Source organism: Erythrolamprus reginae, chromosome 2 (assembly GCF_031021105.1).
Source record: "Erythrolamprus reginae isolate rEryReg1 chromosome 2, rEryReg1.hap1, whole genome shotgun sequence".
Classification (NCBI taxonomy): Eukaryota; Metazoa; Chordata; class Lepidosauria; order Squamata; family Dipsadidae; genus Erythrolamprus; species Erythrolamprus reginae.
The window spans coordinates 124,377,709-124,397,910 of record NC_091951.1 but is presented as its reverse complement, the minus strand read 5'-3'; the positions used below and the strand labels follow the sequence as shown (position 1 = coordinate 124,397,910).

The 20,202-nt window shown below is 37.9% G+C and overlaps 1 protein-coding gene across 1 annotated transcript; it reads right to left on the bottom strand.

Moving 5' to 3' along the window:
- Nucleotides 1–2,032: 2,032 nt before the first annotated feature.
- STC2 (stanniocalcin 2) lies at nt 2,033–19,660 on the bottom strand. The gene is made up of 4 exons (XM_070739401.1): nt 18,185–19,660; nt 15,586–15,728; nt 11,980–12,191; nt 2,033–4,840 (listed from the first exon to the last, which is right to left on the bottom strand). Exons 1-4 carry the CDS (start codon nt 18,333–18,335, stop codon nt 4,447–4,449), a joined length of 900 nt encoding a protein of 299 aa, XP_070595502.1. The 5' UTR covers nt 18,336–19,660; the 3' UTR covers nt 2,033–4,446.
- Between the last annotated feature and the right edge of the window lie 542 nt (nt 19,661–20,202).

The window sequence follows — 20,202 nt, the reverse complement described above, 5'->3', positions numbered from 1 at the left end:
TTTAATAGGAAAGTGAACACAAGAACAAGGGGACACAATCTGAAGTTAGTTGGGGGAAAGATCAAAAGCAACATGAGAAAATATTATTTTACTGAAAGAGTAGTAGATCCTTGGAACAAACTTCCAGCAGACGTGGTAGATAAATCCACAGTAACTGAATTTAAACATGCCTGGGATAAACATATATCCATCCTAAGATAGAATACAGAAAATAGTATAAGGGCAGACTAGATGGACCATGAGGTCTTTTTCTGTTGTCAGACTTCTATGTTTCTATGTGCTTTTATTCAGTTGTCCTTTCCCCCATCTCATAGACCTCCACCCCCAAACCCCCAATTTTTTCAAATGCTCACCTGCTTTCTTTTACAAAAACTTTTTGTTAAGAAATTTTTGTGGAAAAGTACAGGCAGTATTTATTTATTTGATTTTCTAATGCTGCCAAATTAAGAAAGAAGTGCCAACATCTTTCAGGATATACACATTTTCCTCCTCACCACTAGCCCTTTTTCTAATTTCTTTTAACAAGCCTTTTAGCATATATGCTGATTTACCAAATTTTCATCCAACCCTGTTTCTAGTACACTGATCTGTAATCATTTAATTATTAATGCCAGTTGAGTGCTGGAATGAAAAACGTGTTACCTAAATCCAGATGAAATTACAAGTTTGATTATAGTCTACATAAGATAAAAAATATTCAAGAAAACTTGGGGATATTATATTCTGCATTAAAAGCAAAACATTCAATATAATTATTTTACATCAATAAGACTAGAAATCATTTTCAAATTGACTTTTTTTTAATGACAACTTTTTTCTGGACTAAACCCCAGTGGCCATATAACCTGATTTTGTTTCTTTACTTGAAAGTATTCTATTTCAGTTTAGTAAAGGTATTGAAGTTATCCTTTCAAGATCAACTTCTTCAGATTTTCTGAAGAGCTTTGGAGTTCTCCAAGGAATGGGAAATTACGTCTGGGATGTATTTTTGCTGCAGTACTTACATAAATTCTGAAAGGGTGTGGGACATTTTGAAATAAAAGTTTCAATTGTTCCAAACTTGAACCTATGTTGTTTTGAAATTGGAACGAAAGTTCCAATTTGCTGCAGTACTTACATAAATTCTGAAAGGGTGTGGGACATTTTGAAATAAAAGTTTCAATTGTTCCAAACTTGAACCTATGTTGTTTTGAAATTGGAACGAAAGTTTTATTTGTATTTTGGTATAAATTCTATTGTTTCAAATGGTGGGAATTTTATGCTCCAGTCATAGAATGCAGCGGGAAGCTTCAAGTAGTCAAATTTCTAGAAATGTTTCAAAAACCTCCTTGAAAGGTTGAAAAAAGCAACCCTTGAGAATGGTTTTGAGTTTTGTTTTGAAAGACCAGAACTTTCTTTAATCAGTTTAAATAAAACAGGTTTTGTTTCATTCTTTCTAATTTTAACATAGGGATCCAACATTTTTGGTTTGGTTAACCAGACCTCAATTTATTGCTTTTGCTCACAAAACAACCTTATTTTTAGTGGTCTCTGATCTGACTCGGCTCTTCCACAAAAAATGTGTTTAAAAACTCAGTGGAATATGATGTGTCCTATACTACTTTTTATAACATTTTGTAGAAAAGATGAGCGATAGATTTTGGTGTGGGAACTCATTCTTATGTGCAGATGTCACAATGAAGAAACTTTTATTTAGAACTGGGGTAGGACTTATTTCTCAAGAACTAAACAAGAACACTTGCTGAGCAAGCTTTCCTAAAAGTAAATTAAGTTCTGAATGCACTAGGTCTTTACCTGAACAAAATGACATACTCCAAATGATATGCCTTGTTCTGAATTATGTCTATAATTAAAAGTAAGTTTTTTATTGGGATGTGACTAAGTGCCTTGGTGGACAGCTGACTTTTTTATTTTAAAAATTTCAAGTAAGTAGCTATACATGTTTTGATAAAACTATTAGGTTAAATGCACTTGGTATCTGTTAGAAATGAATGATGATAATAATAAATAAATGATTGATGCTATCAATAACTTTATGGAGTGTATAAAATTATATTTTCCTTGATCTAAACAATAACAAAAATGTACTTGTGGCATGAATATATACAACACAGGTCCTGACATATATTTAAATTACCTTAGCCAGCAGTGCTCAGTTCATTTTTTTAAATGGAGAAAATATAATAAATAAAAATGTTAAATATTTACATTAAAAGAGTATGTGGAATCAGTAGATGAACACAAATATCCAATTTTCACAAAGAGAAAAAAAAACAAAAATTACCCTTGTGTGATTTCTTCACCCCTCCCCCCCAAATTCTTAACGTTATTTGTGAAACAAATATTAACATCCCTAGATCACTGAAGATAAATTATATGCACAATGAGATGATCTGCTGACATTCAATGGTACATACATAATTTGATTCCCACAAATACAATTCTCATAGATTGAAATTTAGAAATTGGGAATTATACAAATAGATCTTTGGGCTTTTTAATCTGTGTGTTGTGATTTATTTTGAAGTGGTCACAATTCTTCCCCTGTCAGTTCATTTTCAAAAAAAGTTACGGTACTTATATCATTTCTCATACATTTCATTGTTTTAAGAAACAATTTAGGACTGTGACCATCATAATCACAAAAAGCTGTTTCCCTCTCCCCAAATGCAAATGTTTCCTGGCTGCAGATACAATGCAATAGCCTTACATTTTTTTCTAACTATCTTTATCAAAGAGGAGTAAGTTTCATTTGAGATTCCTGAACCTGATATCTTCATACTTCCATCCACAGCTTCATAGTGGAACTTGAAGTCCATGCTAGGTTATGGAATAGTGATTTATATTAAGCTGCTCCACCTCTACAGTTTAGGAGTTATCCAGTCAGTACAACATCAGGACTACCTTTGCATATTCTATGCATATAAACAGCTATAGCTGTCCCAAATATGTACTAACTAGGAAAATCTTAGATATGAAACTCTTTGTGAACAAGTAACTTAAGGTCTAGTCTTTCCTTCCTTCTTGTCTTCTCCAAGCTGGGATCATTTAAATGAGTTGTCTTACAATTAGTTCAATCCCCACCCAGCAAAATGGAATTTGAAGCTCAACACATCAAGGTTTTACAAGTTTGGTAAAGTTGGGTATAATACACTCAAAATATTTTAGACACTCCTGTTTTCCAGAAAAGGTTAACACTATTTTAAAAAGTTTAGGAACACTTTCTTCCTGTAAAGTGTTGATTGAAGTTTCAATGCGTAAGTATCTTGAGTAATTTTATATGTTTAAATAATAATAAACAGACATGCTTAAAAGCAAAATGAAATGTAACACACTAAATTGGGACCATGGAAGTTGCAATCCAAACTTATTCAGTGAAATAAGTTCCATTAATTTGACAAAGTTAGCTATATTTCTTAGAAAATGCAATGAGAATGGAGGCATAGATAAGTGTGCAATTCACATGCGTATTTAACCATATTAAATCATTGTAGTTCTTGGTTTGTCTTCATTCACTGACATTTTTCTTTAACAGCTACTACATAACAGTGGCCCTTACAGCATAAAAATACTGCAACCCTGTAACCTTTGTGATATTGATTTCTGATACACTGCATAAAGAGGTTTTCCATCAAGTCTAAAAAAATATGGGAAAAATATGAAACGTATTTAAATCAAAAACGGAGTAGGGCTTTTTAGATTTACAGTATTAAAATAAGAGTTTTGTGTAATACTGAACTAGCAGAGAAGGCCCATTCGCCTTATCTGGAAGCCGGTTCTGTAATTAACCAATTTTCAAAGGAATGATGGAGGACTAAACTGCTCAAACTAGCACAAGGAAATACTTAAGGCAGATGGTGTCACTTAAAAAGGAGCAGAATGTAGGATAATTAAGTTCGCAATTGGAAGGTCCCCTTTATCATACTCATTGCATTGGCATCCTTCCCTCTTGAAAGACCATGGACTCATGCTTTGGATTCCCCAGAGCATGAATCCTGGGCCATGGCACCCCATGTTTGTTGCACCATTACAATTTCTGTTAAGAGACTGAATTATTTTACACTTAAAGTCATGCTGAATTTAATCTAGACAGTCTAAGCCATTCGTGGAGAAATTATAGTTTGTATTAATCTATCCCTGATTTTAAAATAATATTGCCAACCCAGACCTGCATCTCTTTATGTTTTTCAAGAAATTAAAGAGTTTAAATGAAGACATTTTGTTGCATCTATACATTAAATGTGTTGAATACAATCAGTGACCCATAGTCATTGTTTTTCCTCTGTAGCTTATAATACATATGCTGCCGCCGCCCCATAACCCGCAATGCCCTATGCTTGACGTAGCCCCTTTATCTTGTAAATATTTTTGGAATGCCCCTAGATAAAATGAACTCAATGGAGGAAGTTTTTGGCGAAGGGGGAAAAGTGGGGTTGTCTACTCCTTTCACCTTCGGATATCAGAGAAGTCAGAAGGTTCATCTCTCTGTTCAAAGGCCTCGTGAGTTGCTTTGGAATTATGACTCCCAGATTTAGTGCGAATGTGAGCATTCATAGGCAGCCTGCTACCTCTTTCCCCTCTAGGATTTTGAGAATTCTCTCTGGCACCAGACTGAGGGTGAATTACAAGGTTTCCTTGGCCAGTGGATATTCTTGATACTTCATTTGGCTTTTTCTCAGATTCCAGGGTAGACTCTCCATGTGGAACCACAGTACAGAGGCTCAGGATGGAGCAAAGACTCCCCCAATTCTGCTCACACTGGGCCTGGACACTCTGGGTGATGGCCTCTTTGACTTCCTCTCCACAAGTGAGAAGAATATTCACCAGATCAACATATGGTCTGAGAAAAAAAAAAGAAAGATATAAAGTTATGGAAGAGGAGCAGACAAATTTAGTCAAATTGACTAAAAATCAGTAGCTATATTTTTTTATCCATTAGATTAATATATCATATTTTCATTAGGAGTTGAATATTTCTGTCTGTGATACACACATGCTCCAATTTTATCTACATTCTTCAATTTTCTCCCATAGCAACGAGATTCTAACCCCCCCCCCCTACAATTTGATTTGCTATTTCTAAGCCATTTCTGGGAAATCACTATCTCAATAGAATATATTAGTGGTCACCAATTGGTGGTACAAGGACCACTTGTGGTCCACAAGAAAATTTTGGTGGTCTGCAGAAAAATTGTTGTATTAATCAAAAAAAATTGTTGTATTAAACAAAAAAAATTTGTTGTATTAAACAAAAAAAAATTGTTGTATTTATATTGCACTAAATCAGGGATCCTCAAACTATGTCCCCTCCCCCCCGGCCAGATATGGCCCGCTGAAGCAATTACTCCTATTTGCTGATGGGATGGGGTCAACAACCTTCCTTATTCCTTATTCTGATATCCTAAAATGTGTTGGCTGACTAAGAGTCATATAAAATCAGAATTAGTAAGTTTTCCAGAGGGCTCATTCACTGTCCAAGATGAGATTTTGCAGATGTCTTCGTCACTTTACTAATTCGTGCATTTAATTAAAGAATCATTAATTCTCTTTTTCTTTTGAATTACTTTTTGCTTCCTGCTTCAGCATTAGCAACCAAGCAATCAAGGCTCCTGGGATACAGCACATGTAATAACCAGTTCTGATATTAAGAGTTTTTGCTCTGCTGGTTTACAGAGGCATCCTACGTTTTGGGAAAATTGTCCTTTGCCTTACTGACATTAATTAGATCTACAAGATACTACTCCATTTCTGCAAAGTTGGAAACTTTTCATATGATTCTACACATTAAATGGGTAGCAGACTTTAAATTTCATTTAAATAGACGGGACAAGTAATCCCCTCGTCACCTTTAGGTCATATCTGCTGCAGAATATTTTAGCTTTATGGAGGTATTCTGTTTAACTTTAGATTTTATATTGGCAAGAACATTATAATAATCAAGAAGTCTTTTTTGCACCACAAATCTCAGACTTTTCATTACTGGGGAATTTGCTCAGTTACTGGTTTTGAGATGAATGACAGAAACTGAATACATTCCAATGTTGAGTCTCTTCCTAGAATTATGGTTTACAAATCTTGCTAACTATCTTCCAAGTCCACATAATATAGGACGACAGCATCAGCCATATAACTGCATGATTCTTAAGGTTAAGACCACATTTTTCATTAATGTAAGACATGTAGCAGTTAAACATACGATAAACAGACAGTAATTTATGTTATTAGTTTCCACTACTTTTCAAATATTTAATGTATGAGCACCATGCCTAATAAGGTATTTGGAATACTTTTATATAATTCTACGAACAACCACTGCAGAAAAATAGAAAAGACAATAGGTAGCCCTGGACTTAGGACAATTGAACCTAAAATTTCTGTTGCTAAGCAACAGTTGTTAAATCATTTTTGCCGCATTTTACCTTTCTTGACATAGCTGTTAAGTGACTCACTGAAGTTAGTTGCTGAATTAATAATACAGTTAAGTCAATTTGGCTTCCACATTGCTGGTTAGGTCCCAAAATGTGATCACATGACCCTGGGGCACGGCAACTCTCATAACTGGACCTTTTTCATTCCTAAAAGAGGCTGAAAATGTGTGTGGGTAGCTTTTTCAAAGCTCCCCCCCAGCCCTAACTAGGTGCTAATGATCTTCCCAGCTTCATATTCCCTCCAAAGTTTTTTTCCAGCCCTAAGTCTTTGCCGGCTTGTTTTCATTCCTACTCCCTCTGAAAAAGCAGTGCTTTTCAGCCCTAATGTGGTGCTAACGATCTTCCTGGCTTGCTGCATTTTTTTTATTCCTACTCCCTCCAAAGCAGTTTTTCCTGCCCCAAGTCTTTGCAGGCTTGCTTTCATTCCTACTCCCTCTGAAAAAGGCTTTTTCAGCCCTAACCAGGAAATAAAACAATGTGCCGAAGCTGCACAGACTAAGGACGCTGGCCTGGTAGGTAGATCCCCCCCCCCTATTTTCTTCCCCCAAAACTAAAATGTATCTTATACTCCGGTGTGTCTTATACTCTGAAAAATACAGTAAATGCCAGTTGCCAGATGGCCGAATTCTGATCATGTGACCATCGAGATGCTAAAACGGTGAAAAATAGTCATAAGTTACTTTTTCCAGTGCTCAGGTTAACTAAGTGAATGGTTCTAAGTCGAGAACTACTGGTGGTATAGAAGTCAATCTAAATTGGCCTATTTTGAATATGAATTAGAGTTTAAGGCAGCAATTAGTGAAAATTTTGGATTGCTATTTTTTAAAATCTATCTATCCATCTATCTACTGTATCTACAGGATATAGTTAAAGTGACATTACTACATTTTGAACATGTACCCGAGTCTAAATCACCTGCTAGCAACGATTTGATTCCATTCATTATGGGCTTATGGGTTGATTAAAGGCATTACCCAATGGACCCTATGGTTGTTGGTGGTGGGGGGTTAAAGGTTTTATCAGGAAGCCAAAACAAAGGAAGAAGAGGGAGTCTTTCTATCTTGAAGAATGTTGGCATTTTCTTTTGTTATTGTTACAAATGACTTAATCCTCACTAACCTTTTAATTATGCTATTGCTTACAAACACAGTAACAGAGGAAGCCTACTTAATTTATAGGGTATATGGAAATTTGGGGGAAAATGGGCAATTCAGGCCTCTTTAAGATGTTATGAAGCATGAACTGTAGATATATTTGTAAATGAAAAAAAAATAATTCCTCCCACCCCAATCACGGATTATGAAATATTTCCTAATATTTTCTTTTTAAATGGTGTACATCTTAAATGCCATAAGACTTATAAGACTTAAGCAAAAAATATACAGATCTTCAGAGTTCCTGTGCACACATAACTATGTAATACATTTGTTAATATGTATTTATTACTCTAGGATGCATTAATGTTTATAGTAATAAGGATGTTCTTGCTCTTGCTTGCTCTTTCTGAATTCTGACCTAAGGATGGTTATTTTGGCTCTCTACTAGATCCTAAAATCCTAGAACTGGCCAGAACTGGAAGCAGCACCCGCTTATTTAGAGTTAGTTATAAAGGATGATTAAAGAATATTATTGTCTATATCCCTAGTGCCATATAGCGGAGTGAGCTCCCGTTACTTGTCCCAGTTTCTGCTAACCTAGCATTTCAAAAGCATGTAAAAAATGCAACTAGAAAAATAGGGACTACCTTGGTGGGAAGGTAACAGCTTTCCATGTGCCTTCGGCATTTAGTCATGGGTACATGACCATGGAATCATCATCAGACAGCGTTGGCTCTTCAGATTTGAAACAGAGATGAGCACTGCCCCCTTGAGTCAGGAACGACTAGCATATATGTGCAAGGGAAACCTTTACCTTTTATATTTCAAATTTTTGTCTCCCAAATCTATTTCTTTCTGCAAAAATATTAGAAAACCCCGTATTTTTTTACTGTTTTACAAATTTTCTAGAACCTGTACATCTTTAGTCCAAGCTGAAGGAAGAATAATTTCTTTGCTGTTGTCTAATACCAAGTATTGGAAAAGTTGAAAGTTTGGTCTGAAATTTAAATGCCCTCCCTTTTTGTGGTTAATTATGAGAGTAAGAGAGTAAAATTCCAGCCTTACACAGCATATAAGTAGATCCCGCCTCTCTATTTAGGTCTAGTCTATCTTCTTTCCTTGAATAATTCTCACAGCAGCCCCCCCCCCTTTTTCTGAGGAACAGAACAAGGGAAGCTTGCTGTGTATTTTGGAACATCTTCTCGTGTGTGTGCTTTATTTGGATGGACCATGATTAGGTGTTGCATCTCACCATCAAATTGAGTTGGGAAAAGCACATGGAGTTCTTTCCTGGGCAAATTCAGTGATGATGTGCAATCTGTCATCTTCTCCACCTTGCCACAGAACACTGTCTGCAAACCACTGAACTAAACTATCACATTTAACTACCAGTCATTTATAATTTAGTTGGTTGCCAATTTCATGGAAGGGGCCCACAGGAATCTGAAGGACATATTTGTCTCACTCAGCATGCAAGAAGCATTTGTCTTGGCACTCTGTGGCAGAATCAATCAAGGAGGCAAAATTACTTAGGACATTATATTTCACCTAGCATGGAAGAGCTATGTGACTTGCCACCCCAATGCAGTATCAGTGCTGGTCTGAAACTGAAGCAAAACCTTTATTATCCCTGGCACCGTTCCATCTTTCAGAAAAAGGGGAAAAACCTACCCACAATCCTATCTGCCATTAAAATGATCTGAGTTATATTTTCTATAGAATATGCATTGCTTGTACACAAAGCTTTAAAAAAATCAGGCATATTTGAGTCTGTTCCTCTGGAATTATAAGTAAAACACTTTGGACGACGGGTAGATCACATCACATGATGTGACATGTTGCGACTTTTTTTTGCCTTTGTGGAGTTGGGGTGGGCGTGGCTTGTGTGTGATGCATCTGGCCCAAGGGCTGCCAGATTGACACCTCTGCTTTAGGCCATTTACCTACCATTGAAGTAAACTGCTATGCAATATTACAAATGCTAAGGAATAGCCAGTAAAAAGGATTTGAACTAACTAAGTGTGCCTATCATCCCTTTCCTAATACTCTTTTTTATTCATATCCGTTTCATTTATTCATAATTGTGTTTTAGATCTGTCGTCTAATACATGTGTGACAAAATAAAATAAATTAAAAAACAACAACATATTTTAATGCAGGTCAGGTGTTCATGAACACATTCTTGCCAATAAACATATAAGCAATAACAATATGCCTAGTTAATTTATTACTATATTGTATTTTTGAGGAGCCTTCTGTTTGCTTTTTGTTGGTTTTAAAAATGTTTTAGTTTTGATGGATTTTTTTTTTTTAGTTTTGTATGCCGCCCAGAGTCCATTGGAATTGGGTGGCTATAAAAAATATGAATAAGCATAAATAAAAACAAGCTAGATTATTATTTCTGAAGCGAGGCAGACAGAAATGTGAAATGGTACCTCTTTTAATATAAAGCATTCTGACACATCTCCATCTTAGACTCAACTAAGCCTTGAATTTAATCATACTTCAAGAGATGTAATTACGTGCCCTGAATTTTACTCTTTTAGTAGATACCATGTGCAGGCAGAAAATATTAAGTACCTTAGTAAATGTCATGAACTATTTTATGGTTGATTGTATTTTATAGTTTGTGACCTTGTATTAAGACATTTATTTTATATGTGGGATAAGAACTATACAATTGTAACATGCTATAATTATGGACAAGTTACTGAAAAAAAGAGCTCCTTCAGGATAGACAACTTTACTTTCAACTTCCTTGGTTCTTTCCATACAGCAATGTAGTTATTATTTTAGTTTACAGGTATATGGGTCTGTAAAAGGAATTCTGTTCCTACTCCAGAGTGGAAATTCTATTCCTTTGCCGCATCATGAATCTATTTGCAAAAAGCAAAAAAGTTCCACAAGGGAGTGTTTTCCAGAACAGATAAGAAAGGAGACTCTATCCTCAGTGAACAGCCATGTGGAGGTGAATGGACAAAGTTGCAGATCTTCTCCCATGGTGATTCATGTATTTAGTTTACTAGTTCCAGTGAAATGATTTTTACTGATTTTTTATTATTTATTAGCTTCCCATTTTGCACTTCAAGGTTACACTGAGCTGTCTTTACTATCTGTTAAAAAGACACTGATTTATTATCTCCAACACCAAGCAATGCAAAGCAGTTAATTAAGTGTGGAATTGTAGATGAAGTAAGAGAAAGAGTACAGTGGGAAGTTGTTTCATCAACCACTGTTGATGTTAATTTTAGAAGCATTAAAAATGTTTTCAGATTTAATGGTCAAGTTGCTGTCAAAACTGCATTATTTTTAAAGGTATTCTGATCCAAACAAATGTCTAACACACAATTCACTGAAAATTTTAATTTAAAGGGCTCGTAATTGTAGGTTTTAAGTATCTGTTTGTTGTCATTCTTGGAGCAGAAAAAGTAAGCTTTTGAATAAGAGATTGGAGAAGTTAAGTGGAGTACTTGTACCTATATTTTGGCAGGTTAGATATTAAGAGTTAAGGTTTCTGCCAGCCATTCACAAAAAATTGGCTTCAATAGAATTCTACATGTTTTAAGTTTCAGCAAATACTGAGTTGTTATGTGTTGGTGAGGACTGGCATTTTCCTTCACGATGTGCAAGCCAATTATGCAACATGTGCTGCAGCACCCACAGAATACTTACAAACAGTGATGGGGGTAAAAATGTCTAAATGATGAGCATGATCCAAACCCCAACTTTTTAAAATATGCTTTGCATGAATATAAAAAGAGTATAGGAGCCCTATTGGCACAGTGGTTAGAATGTGGTATTGCAGGCAAGTTCTGCCCATAGCCTGGAGTTCGATCCTCAAGGTTGACTCAGACTTCCAGCCTTCTGAGGTTGATAAATTGAGGATCCAGATTGTTAGGGAAAATATTCTGACTCTGTAAACTGCTTAGAGAGGGTTGCAAAGCACTGCGAAGTGGTATATTCCGCTAAGTACTATTGCTATAGGACATAAATAGGATAGTTATGCCTTCCATCTTGATGTTTTCTACCTCCCTGGTGGATGCCCGCTTTTCTATGATAATGTAATTATTTTTTTTCTCTTACACAGAAATTCTCCACCATGGCTAACTCTCACTTTATAATAGGAACAAATCTATATTCAAACTTGAGCACATTTTCCTTTCTGTGTGCGAGATAATCGTATTTGTCTGAGAATGATCATTCATTTATTTGTTCAAAAAAGGAAAGGAAGAGAGTGGGCAATCCACTTTATACAGGATTCTAAAAAAATTGGGGGTGGTCATTTTAGTTCACCTTTGTGGCATGGCTACAACTCTATGGGATATATCTATGGCTCATTTGTATCGCTAAATGCTGTGAACTAAATATTTCCGCTAATTGAGATGAATAAAATTAAGCATCTTACAACTTTTCGGAACTTGCGCTAGCAGGTTACATGCACCCTCTTTACTTACTCAAGTTGTAGCAAGTCTTTGAAATGAATCATCTCCACAATGACCTGGACATTCTCTTTGGCTGCAGAGCAGAGATCGTGCTTCTGATAGCATTCTCGCTGTAGTTGGAACACCATTTCTTTGATAGCAGGACATTTGCGACTGATACAACTAAACTTGTGCCGCAAGGCATGTGCCTTGCATCTCAGGGCATCTTTAATGAAGGATTTCCCCTGAGAAGAGAGAAGCATTTTTCAATTAAGACCTGGAAAAGAAGTTGCTTTATTTACTCTTAAAAGTTCTAAGACACGGTGTCCACATCACGTGGTGTATCATGACATATTGCAATGTTTTCTGCCTTTGCGGAGCCGGGGTGGGTGTGGCTTGTGTGTGATGGATACGGCCTGCCAGTTCAAAAGGCCTGTTCTAAAATAACAAATATTTTGCTCTAATCCCAATCAGATAATTTCCTTTTTTGGTTGTAGCAGGTGCCATCTTTACCACTTGAGCTCCTTATGGGGGTAATTAATGGGAACAATTTCAAACAACACAATTGTGTTGTTTTTTTTACATAAAAATAAAATTTTATTTAATTTTTAAAAATATCCTGCTTTCATTATTTTTACAAATAAGGCAGGAAACATACCCAACCCATCTTATTCCTCTTATTTATCCCCACAACAAAAAACCTGTGAGGTGAGTTGAGCTGAAAGTCACGTTTCATGGATAAGGCAGGACTAGAACTCACGGTGTCCTGGTTTTTAGTCTAGTGCTATAGCCACTAGAAAAAACTGGCTCTCTCTTAATGTCTTCCATCTTGCAAATTCTAATTAGCCAGCAATGTAAGGATTTCAGAAGATGGTGTAGGACAGAGCAGAATTGCTCCTCTTATGAAAGATACTTGGAGAGTTATACATAGGATCTGGATATGCTTTCCTGCAACATATACTGGTCAGGACCAGTCAATTCAAAACCAATGCATGATCTTCATGGCAATGTAGAGTTCTTATACACATGCCAGCAGAAGTCAGCGTAAAATATCTCCATGAGACTATGTTGAGATAAAGTTTGGTACCAAAATACCAATCTGCCATTACTATTACATCCTTCTGGGTGTCCTGCCAAGCTGACGTTACTCATTATCCTATGTGTAGTGTCTTCACTATTTGAACAGTCTGAAATCAGGCAGTAGCATGTAATGTTCTTTGGATAATTGTCATTGCCAATAGCTACACTAGCCTCCTGCTTGCCATCCGTCATGCCTAGCAGGTGAAAACAACTCCTTCAACTTTTCACAATGTATTGGTGTTATTTGAGTAATTCTGTCCTCGTTACTGTGGAAAATCCAAATGATGCAATATTGCCAGCCACTACCAAGTAAGCTACCAGGAAACACGCTACAACCCCAATCCTGTCCTACTGAAGAGTGTCTATAGGAAGAGACCCTGATTTTATATTGTTTAAGATAATTTCTGCTCAAATGAAGATCTCCCAAATCTACTTCACACAACTTTCAGAAATGATTCAAAGTTGAAGAGAGAATGCAAGGAGAACAAAAGTCCAATATGTCCATGTCACTTGTTTGTTCTCTTCGGGACTCTGCTTGCTCACTTTCACTGTTTGGATAGGCTTTTCAGAGTTACTCAGACAAACTGGAAATACTTCATTCATCATGATTTTGGAAAGAAATGAGGCTCTGTTGAAAAATTGAGTTTTCTGAGTTTAAAGCTTCATCACAACCTGAAGCTAAAAAGATTCCAGAGTTCTGATGAAACCAGTGAGTTGATTTGCCAATGTGTAAAGCAATCTTGCTATTAGTTGACCTCTATGAGGCTCAAACCATCCCCATCCAACTCTGGTTTGGGCCAAATCAAGACCTGGACAGGGATTTATTTTCCACTCTCACTGGAGAGAGAAAAACCTTGATGATAATGATTATTGGTAAGACCAACCCAACTCCAATATTAAATTGGTAGTACAACTATTATCACAGTATGCTCTTTAAAGATAGCCAGTATATAATGGATGGATTCACACACTGTACAATGCCATGATAAGATTTGTTCATGGATTAACATTATAGAGATAATGATTGCAAACCTTTGATAGATTGTATCATAAAGCATTTAGCCCTTAGAAAGATGATTTTAAGGTGTATTTCAATCATCCGAGGACCTCTGAAAGATGGAGGAAATTAAAAAAAGAAGACTGAAATGATTTTCTAGTTGTGAGATGAGGATTTGCTATCCTAAGTATTTTCTTCCACGCACTGGAGGTTAAGCAATCTTTAGGAAAACAACCTTATTTGTGCGTAGAAATAAACCCACATAAATAGTGATCCTTTTCAATGAAAGTGTTAACAAATGCACTGATTAAGTTCATTAAATTTAGTAAGATTTGTTGACCATTCAGATAAACTTTTCAATGCTAAAAAAGATCACCCCCAAGCCCAACTCACAGCATTCTAATATGACCGTAGATTGGTTGGAATATGTTTTTTAACTTCTGCAAGATTAGGAATAAGATAGAAGCCTTAAAAGATTATAAAATGTCCAATTTGCTTCTAACTATATTTGTCATGGATACAAGGAAGAGCTAAGCAAAGTACTAATTTAACTTTATTAAATTTATTTTAAACTTTATTATTATGGGATAATGCGTTATGGACTTGAATGAAAATCCTGTTTGACAAATGTATATCATAATATAAAGTGAGGTCTTGTAAGGAAAGAAAAGGCCAAAGCAGAATATTTTTAAAAAGCTTGTCAAAACAGTAATAGGAAGATAAAAAATTCCAAATTAATTTTGGAAGAAAATAATCATTCTTATATTTCTGAAAAAGCAAAGATTTCTAGAAAAATCTAAGTCCCAAATTTAAACTTTAATTAGCAATGAACATTTTGTAAATCACCAGTCAAGTCAAATACATCTGACCAATGTAATATTTTGGTTCTCGTTGCTGAAATTGGAAAATTGTTGTACAAGGCATAATAACAGGATGCTTCAACAATGTACAAACAGTTTGGAGAGAAAATGAAAGAGGCAAACTTAATATCAGATTCTTGCTAAGGAATGTACTTCGATGTTGGTGGGCTGCCAAGGAATTACTAGAATAAACAGCAGAGACAGTTACTTCCAATGACACTGTGGCTCAGTATTCATCTGCAGAAATGAATTCAAGTGATCACATAAAGGGAGTCAGAGATAAGGCTGAGAAAAAGAGAATTCCTCACTGGGTGTCTTTGGACTGAGGCATCCAGAATAAACCTCCCTCCCCTTCCACTTTAATGTGCCAAGAACCACCAAGAGCCCAGCACATTTCAACTTCAGGACTTTAAGATAAGTTGGAAATGCCGCCACTTCAAAGCAGCAAGAGCAAGATGACATTAAAGGATCACCTACTGTTATATCATTGCATTATCATCCAGAATTAATAATATTAATTAATTAATACTTTACATTATAAGTAGGTATATTCTGTTCAAGGAAGTTAAAAACCTGTCTGGTAGCTCTGTTTGATTAAAACCTTAACTACCCATTTTCATAGAAGTCCGCACTATTTTATACTTTTACAATAGCCGATTCTGGGTCTAGCTATCCATGCCTGAAATTATTGCATTTGCTTACCTGAGCATCAAACTTTCCAGCATTGTGCAGAAATGTCATGCAGATCTCATGCAAACCTCGAATCTCACAAGAGTTGTTTTCAAAACATTCGAATACACTGCAGCCAACATCACCAGCACTGACCAGGCAGTGCTGGATTTCAGCTGAAAATGAACAGTCACCACAGTAAATGTCTATAACTATTATATATTACCTGTAGGCAAAAGAATACTTGTTAACAACTTCTTCATTTCAAAAGGGGAACAGAGTGATAATGAAAGAGAGTATTGCTTTGCAAACAATATTAGATGAGAAAGTCACTGTTAAATCCATATCTGAACTAATTTAATGTCACAAGTCAACATGATGCATTAGTTTAAATTATTACACTGAACTGGAGAGACAAATTAAAATCCTCATCTAGGCCATAAAAATCACTGGGTAGTCATGAAAATCACTCTCATTTTAATCTTCCTGAAAGGGTTGTTATATAGATAAATGGAATGAGATTCAAGTACTGTATACCTTTTTGATCATCATCGTTATGTAAGGAATACATTGTAATAAATTACAGAAATTAAAAATATTGGGTTGATTTGATCGTCATGAATTATGGTCCAAAATTCAATTTTAGTTCGAAGAAAACTGCACCTGAAAAAGTGATGAAACTACTTATTGGGTCTTCTCATTTGAACCAGAGTCCCCCAATACTTCTTTTAAAGTATGCATATTCACAAAGTTTCAGATAAATCTGCAGGTGACAGCTCCCCACTCTTAATTTTATGGTTTCCTTGAATACGCTTGTAAATGGATTATATTTTTTTCGTATTCTATGCATACTTACCAGCATACAACAACATTGTGTTAAGTGAGTTAAATAGCAAAGTGAAAACCAGATCACTGACAACAGTTAACAGAAAAATTAAGACATTCTGCAACAGCCTCCTCCAAGGATATTCAAGCCAGGTAAGACCCCAGAAATTTCCTTCTCATACATTACAGAAAACAGGAATGTCTAAAAAGGACAAGTACAAGCCAATCCTGGGATTAGTTGCATAGAAATAGAATACTGCAAAAGAAATAATGCAGCCATCCTCTCCTTTTTTTTTGGGGGGGGGGGGGAGAGATCTGACCAGAGTCTTAAAAAACAAAAGGATATATTGCCTTCTTTTTGACTGCTGTTTTATACAGAAAGGGGAAGCTGCACATTAAACAATGAGGGAAAAAGAGTTTCTTTGTCCAGCGTTGTGTAAGTGTGCAGCTTGAATTTTGGGTGCGGAGGCCAGTTTTTATCTTTGCCCTGGCACCAGGTCTGATGCAAGAGTTTGGATCACATATATATCCTGCTTGCCCAGTAGTTTCAAAGACTTGGGTAGGCAGCGCCCCTACTGTGAACAAGTGGAGAATAGCCCAGGAAGGGGTCTCCCAAACGTCTTTCCATTTATGCTGGGCAAAGGACCCAATAAGATTATTTTAAAAAAAGCAAAAAGGATGGGAGGAAATACCCCCTCTCTCCCCCAACTATTTGGATGCCTCATTTGCAGCCAAAAAAGGATTTTCAGGACATTTGTTGGAGCCTAGTCACCTCTGAACGTCTCTCCCCCCCCCCCCTTCTGCATTAAAGGCTAAACCTGCGGCAACCAACGCCTGTGCTTTCCCCTCCTTCTGCCTTCCTTTTGTTTAGAGGCTGGGGGCTGAGCAGTTTTAAGACTTGCCAAAGGCAAATAGGGTTATTGTAAGCTGCCCTTCTAATCGTGGGCTTTTTATTTTAAAGAGGAGCAAGCCAGCGGAGGGAGCACTGTCCTTCCGATGATGATGGTGATAATCTTGGTTTAACTTTTCTCTACGGGAACTGCTTTCCCTACGGGAGGACTTTCTTTGCCTAGTTAAAAGATGGAAGCGTTGCCTCTATATACAGTAGTTCAAATGGTGGAACACATGCTTGGCTAGCCAGTGTTTCCAAGCTGCTGGCAGCACTTCTATTTTCTTCATGGACTTCTGCTTGTCACTCTCAGCGTGCATATATATGTATATATATCCATATTATTTATTTATTTGATTTGTATGCCGCCCATCTCCCTAGGGACTCTAAGCATCGTTCATTTATATACATAGCGGGTATATATACACTATGCATATAAATATATCACATGTATATGTATGTATGTATGTATGTATGTGTGTGTGTGTGTATATATATATGGCTAGCTGATGAGGCCAAAATAAGGCCGAAATAGATCTATCCTAGTCTCCCTTAATTTTCAAATTCAGCTTAAACATGTGATTATATATATATATAAAACATGTATATGTATACATCACATAACAGAAAAAACATACACACATATTCACAAACACACATACATACTTACACACACAGATATATATATATTCTCTCTCTCTCTCTCTCTCACACACACACACACGATGCTTATCACCTAGCGACGCAACTCCTATCTCCCTCACCCGCCTGCACTAAAGTGTAGCCTTATATATCACTAATGACCTATATATAAAATCCCCGCACACCTGGTTTCTGGACTTAAAAAGCGCAGCTTCCTCGCCTCAGAAACCGACCTCCGCACGGAGGCGTTCCGCTCCTGAGGAAACCACCGCGTACCTGAATTTTGCAGAGACATCCGCCCTTTCTGCTGAGGAGCTCTGTCCTGGGCACCTTCCGGGGGATGCGTGGCTTCGGTGCCCACTCCCGCATCCACGCTCGCGAAGACCAACGCCAGGGTCACCAATTTCCGTAAGCACTCCGCACACATGGTCCTGGCGGTGTACCCAAACCACGCCGATTTCGGAGGCCGCCAAGCCCCCCCACTCCGCGCCCTTCTCTCCCGGCTCCTTTGGCGAAAGACTCAGGAATCTCCAACCGTCCCAAGTTTACGCAGAGACTGCGCGAGGAGCGAACGGCGCTGATAGAAGTACTGAAAGTGGCCCGGGGAAGGCGACGGAGGGTTCCTCAAATACGCCTCAAAGCTCGGGTGTCACTTGAATGAAGGAGTCCAGCAGATGTTGTCCGCCAACCGGAGCCTCTTATTTCACTCTGACACCGCGCTCGGGGGCGTGGCCTCCCCCCCCCCCCAAAGTATTACTACGCACCCGAGGGAGCCGCGATCAGACCTCGGGATGCGAAGTTGCTGCATCAAACTGCAGGTTGCAAAAGCGAGCAGCGGCGTTTAAGTTGATCGCGACAAAGCCAACAGCTTTGCACCGAATGCAAGCCACGCTATTGCGGTAGACGAGAACAGGATTTGGAGCGATTTAAATGCGCCCCCCCCCTTCCAGGATTTCACTCCACAGGATTTGGAGTGATTTGAATCCCCCCTCCATTAATTTAGTGCACACATACCCCGCCCTGTACCTAAGCAGGGGACCATACCCAGATGATGCTAGCAAATAATAATAATAATAATAATAATAACAACAACAGCCAAGGTAGACAAAGGCCACTAGTTAAGGAGAAATTTCTTTTAGATAAATGGAAGATTCTCTTCTCTTGTGTAACAGCACACAGCATTAGTAGGAATAGAAAAAGGCGCGATCTGGGGGTAGGTTTGCAAAGATCCAATTTCGAATGAGACGGGGTGGCAAAAGAAGCCTAAGGCATTTGCAATCTCTGAAAAAGCGGAAGGAAAAGACGGCCGATATTTGATTCGAGATCCATCTCAGTTTCTGGGTCCGACCCAAAGGACTCTTTAAATGGGGAAACGCACGCGCATAATACTCATGCACGCCCAGGTTGATGATAACGTGCAATCTTTTGATGATCTGGGTTGCCGTTTCTTTGCAACCTAAGTTTGCAGCACACGAGCCGTTTATTAACTGCCTAGAACTCTTGCTGCCTTTCCATAAAACGCGGGTTGGGAGTGTTTGTGCCCTTTTGCCTGAAATGGGAAAATAAAGATGGACAATGTTCCACTGGAAGGGGGAAAAAAGAGTTGGCTTTGCTCCATATTGAACCGTCTTCTCCCAATCTCCGATTTTACCGCGCTCCCGGTCCACGAGGATTTCAATTTCCAGGCCTGCGGATTACTATGTTTGGGGTGGGGGGCGATAAAGAATGAAACACTTTCTTCTGTAACTCCACCGCAGTCGTTGCATCATCTCTTGTTTTATACTCACGAATTGGCTCCAAAAAAAAAAAAAGTCCTGCCCTCCTGCTCCCCCCATGAAAACCTGAAGCAATTGAAACCTCTCATAAAAGGTTAGGTGGGTGGGTCCCACCTCGGATTCTCGCCGAAAAGCAAATCTCCCGGGCTGAGTCATCCGACGGCCGCTAAAGTGTAAATTATCGATCACCTCAAAATTGGAGCCACCGCCTCCCCATTTGCTTTAGAGAGGAAGGCGGGAAAAGCAGGTGGCGGCGTTGATGGGCCTGCGGGGGGCGCGCCTTTTTTTTTTTTTTAACCCTCTCCCGCCTTTTCTGCATTGTGAAGCTGCGGCAACCGACTTGGGGAATTTCGTCAGACGCGCGCCACCAACTTCTTTGCCTCCGGCGCTGCGAAGGGGAAGGCGACGCGGACTCCCCGGGCCTGTCTGGCTAGTGCTAGCCGAGGAGGAGGAGAAAGAGCAGACGGCTCAGTCCCGGCGCTCTAGGTTAGGGCCGGGCCAAGCTGACTTCCCGGAGGA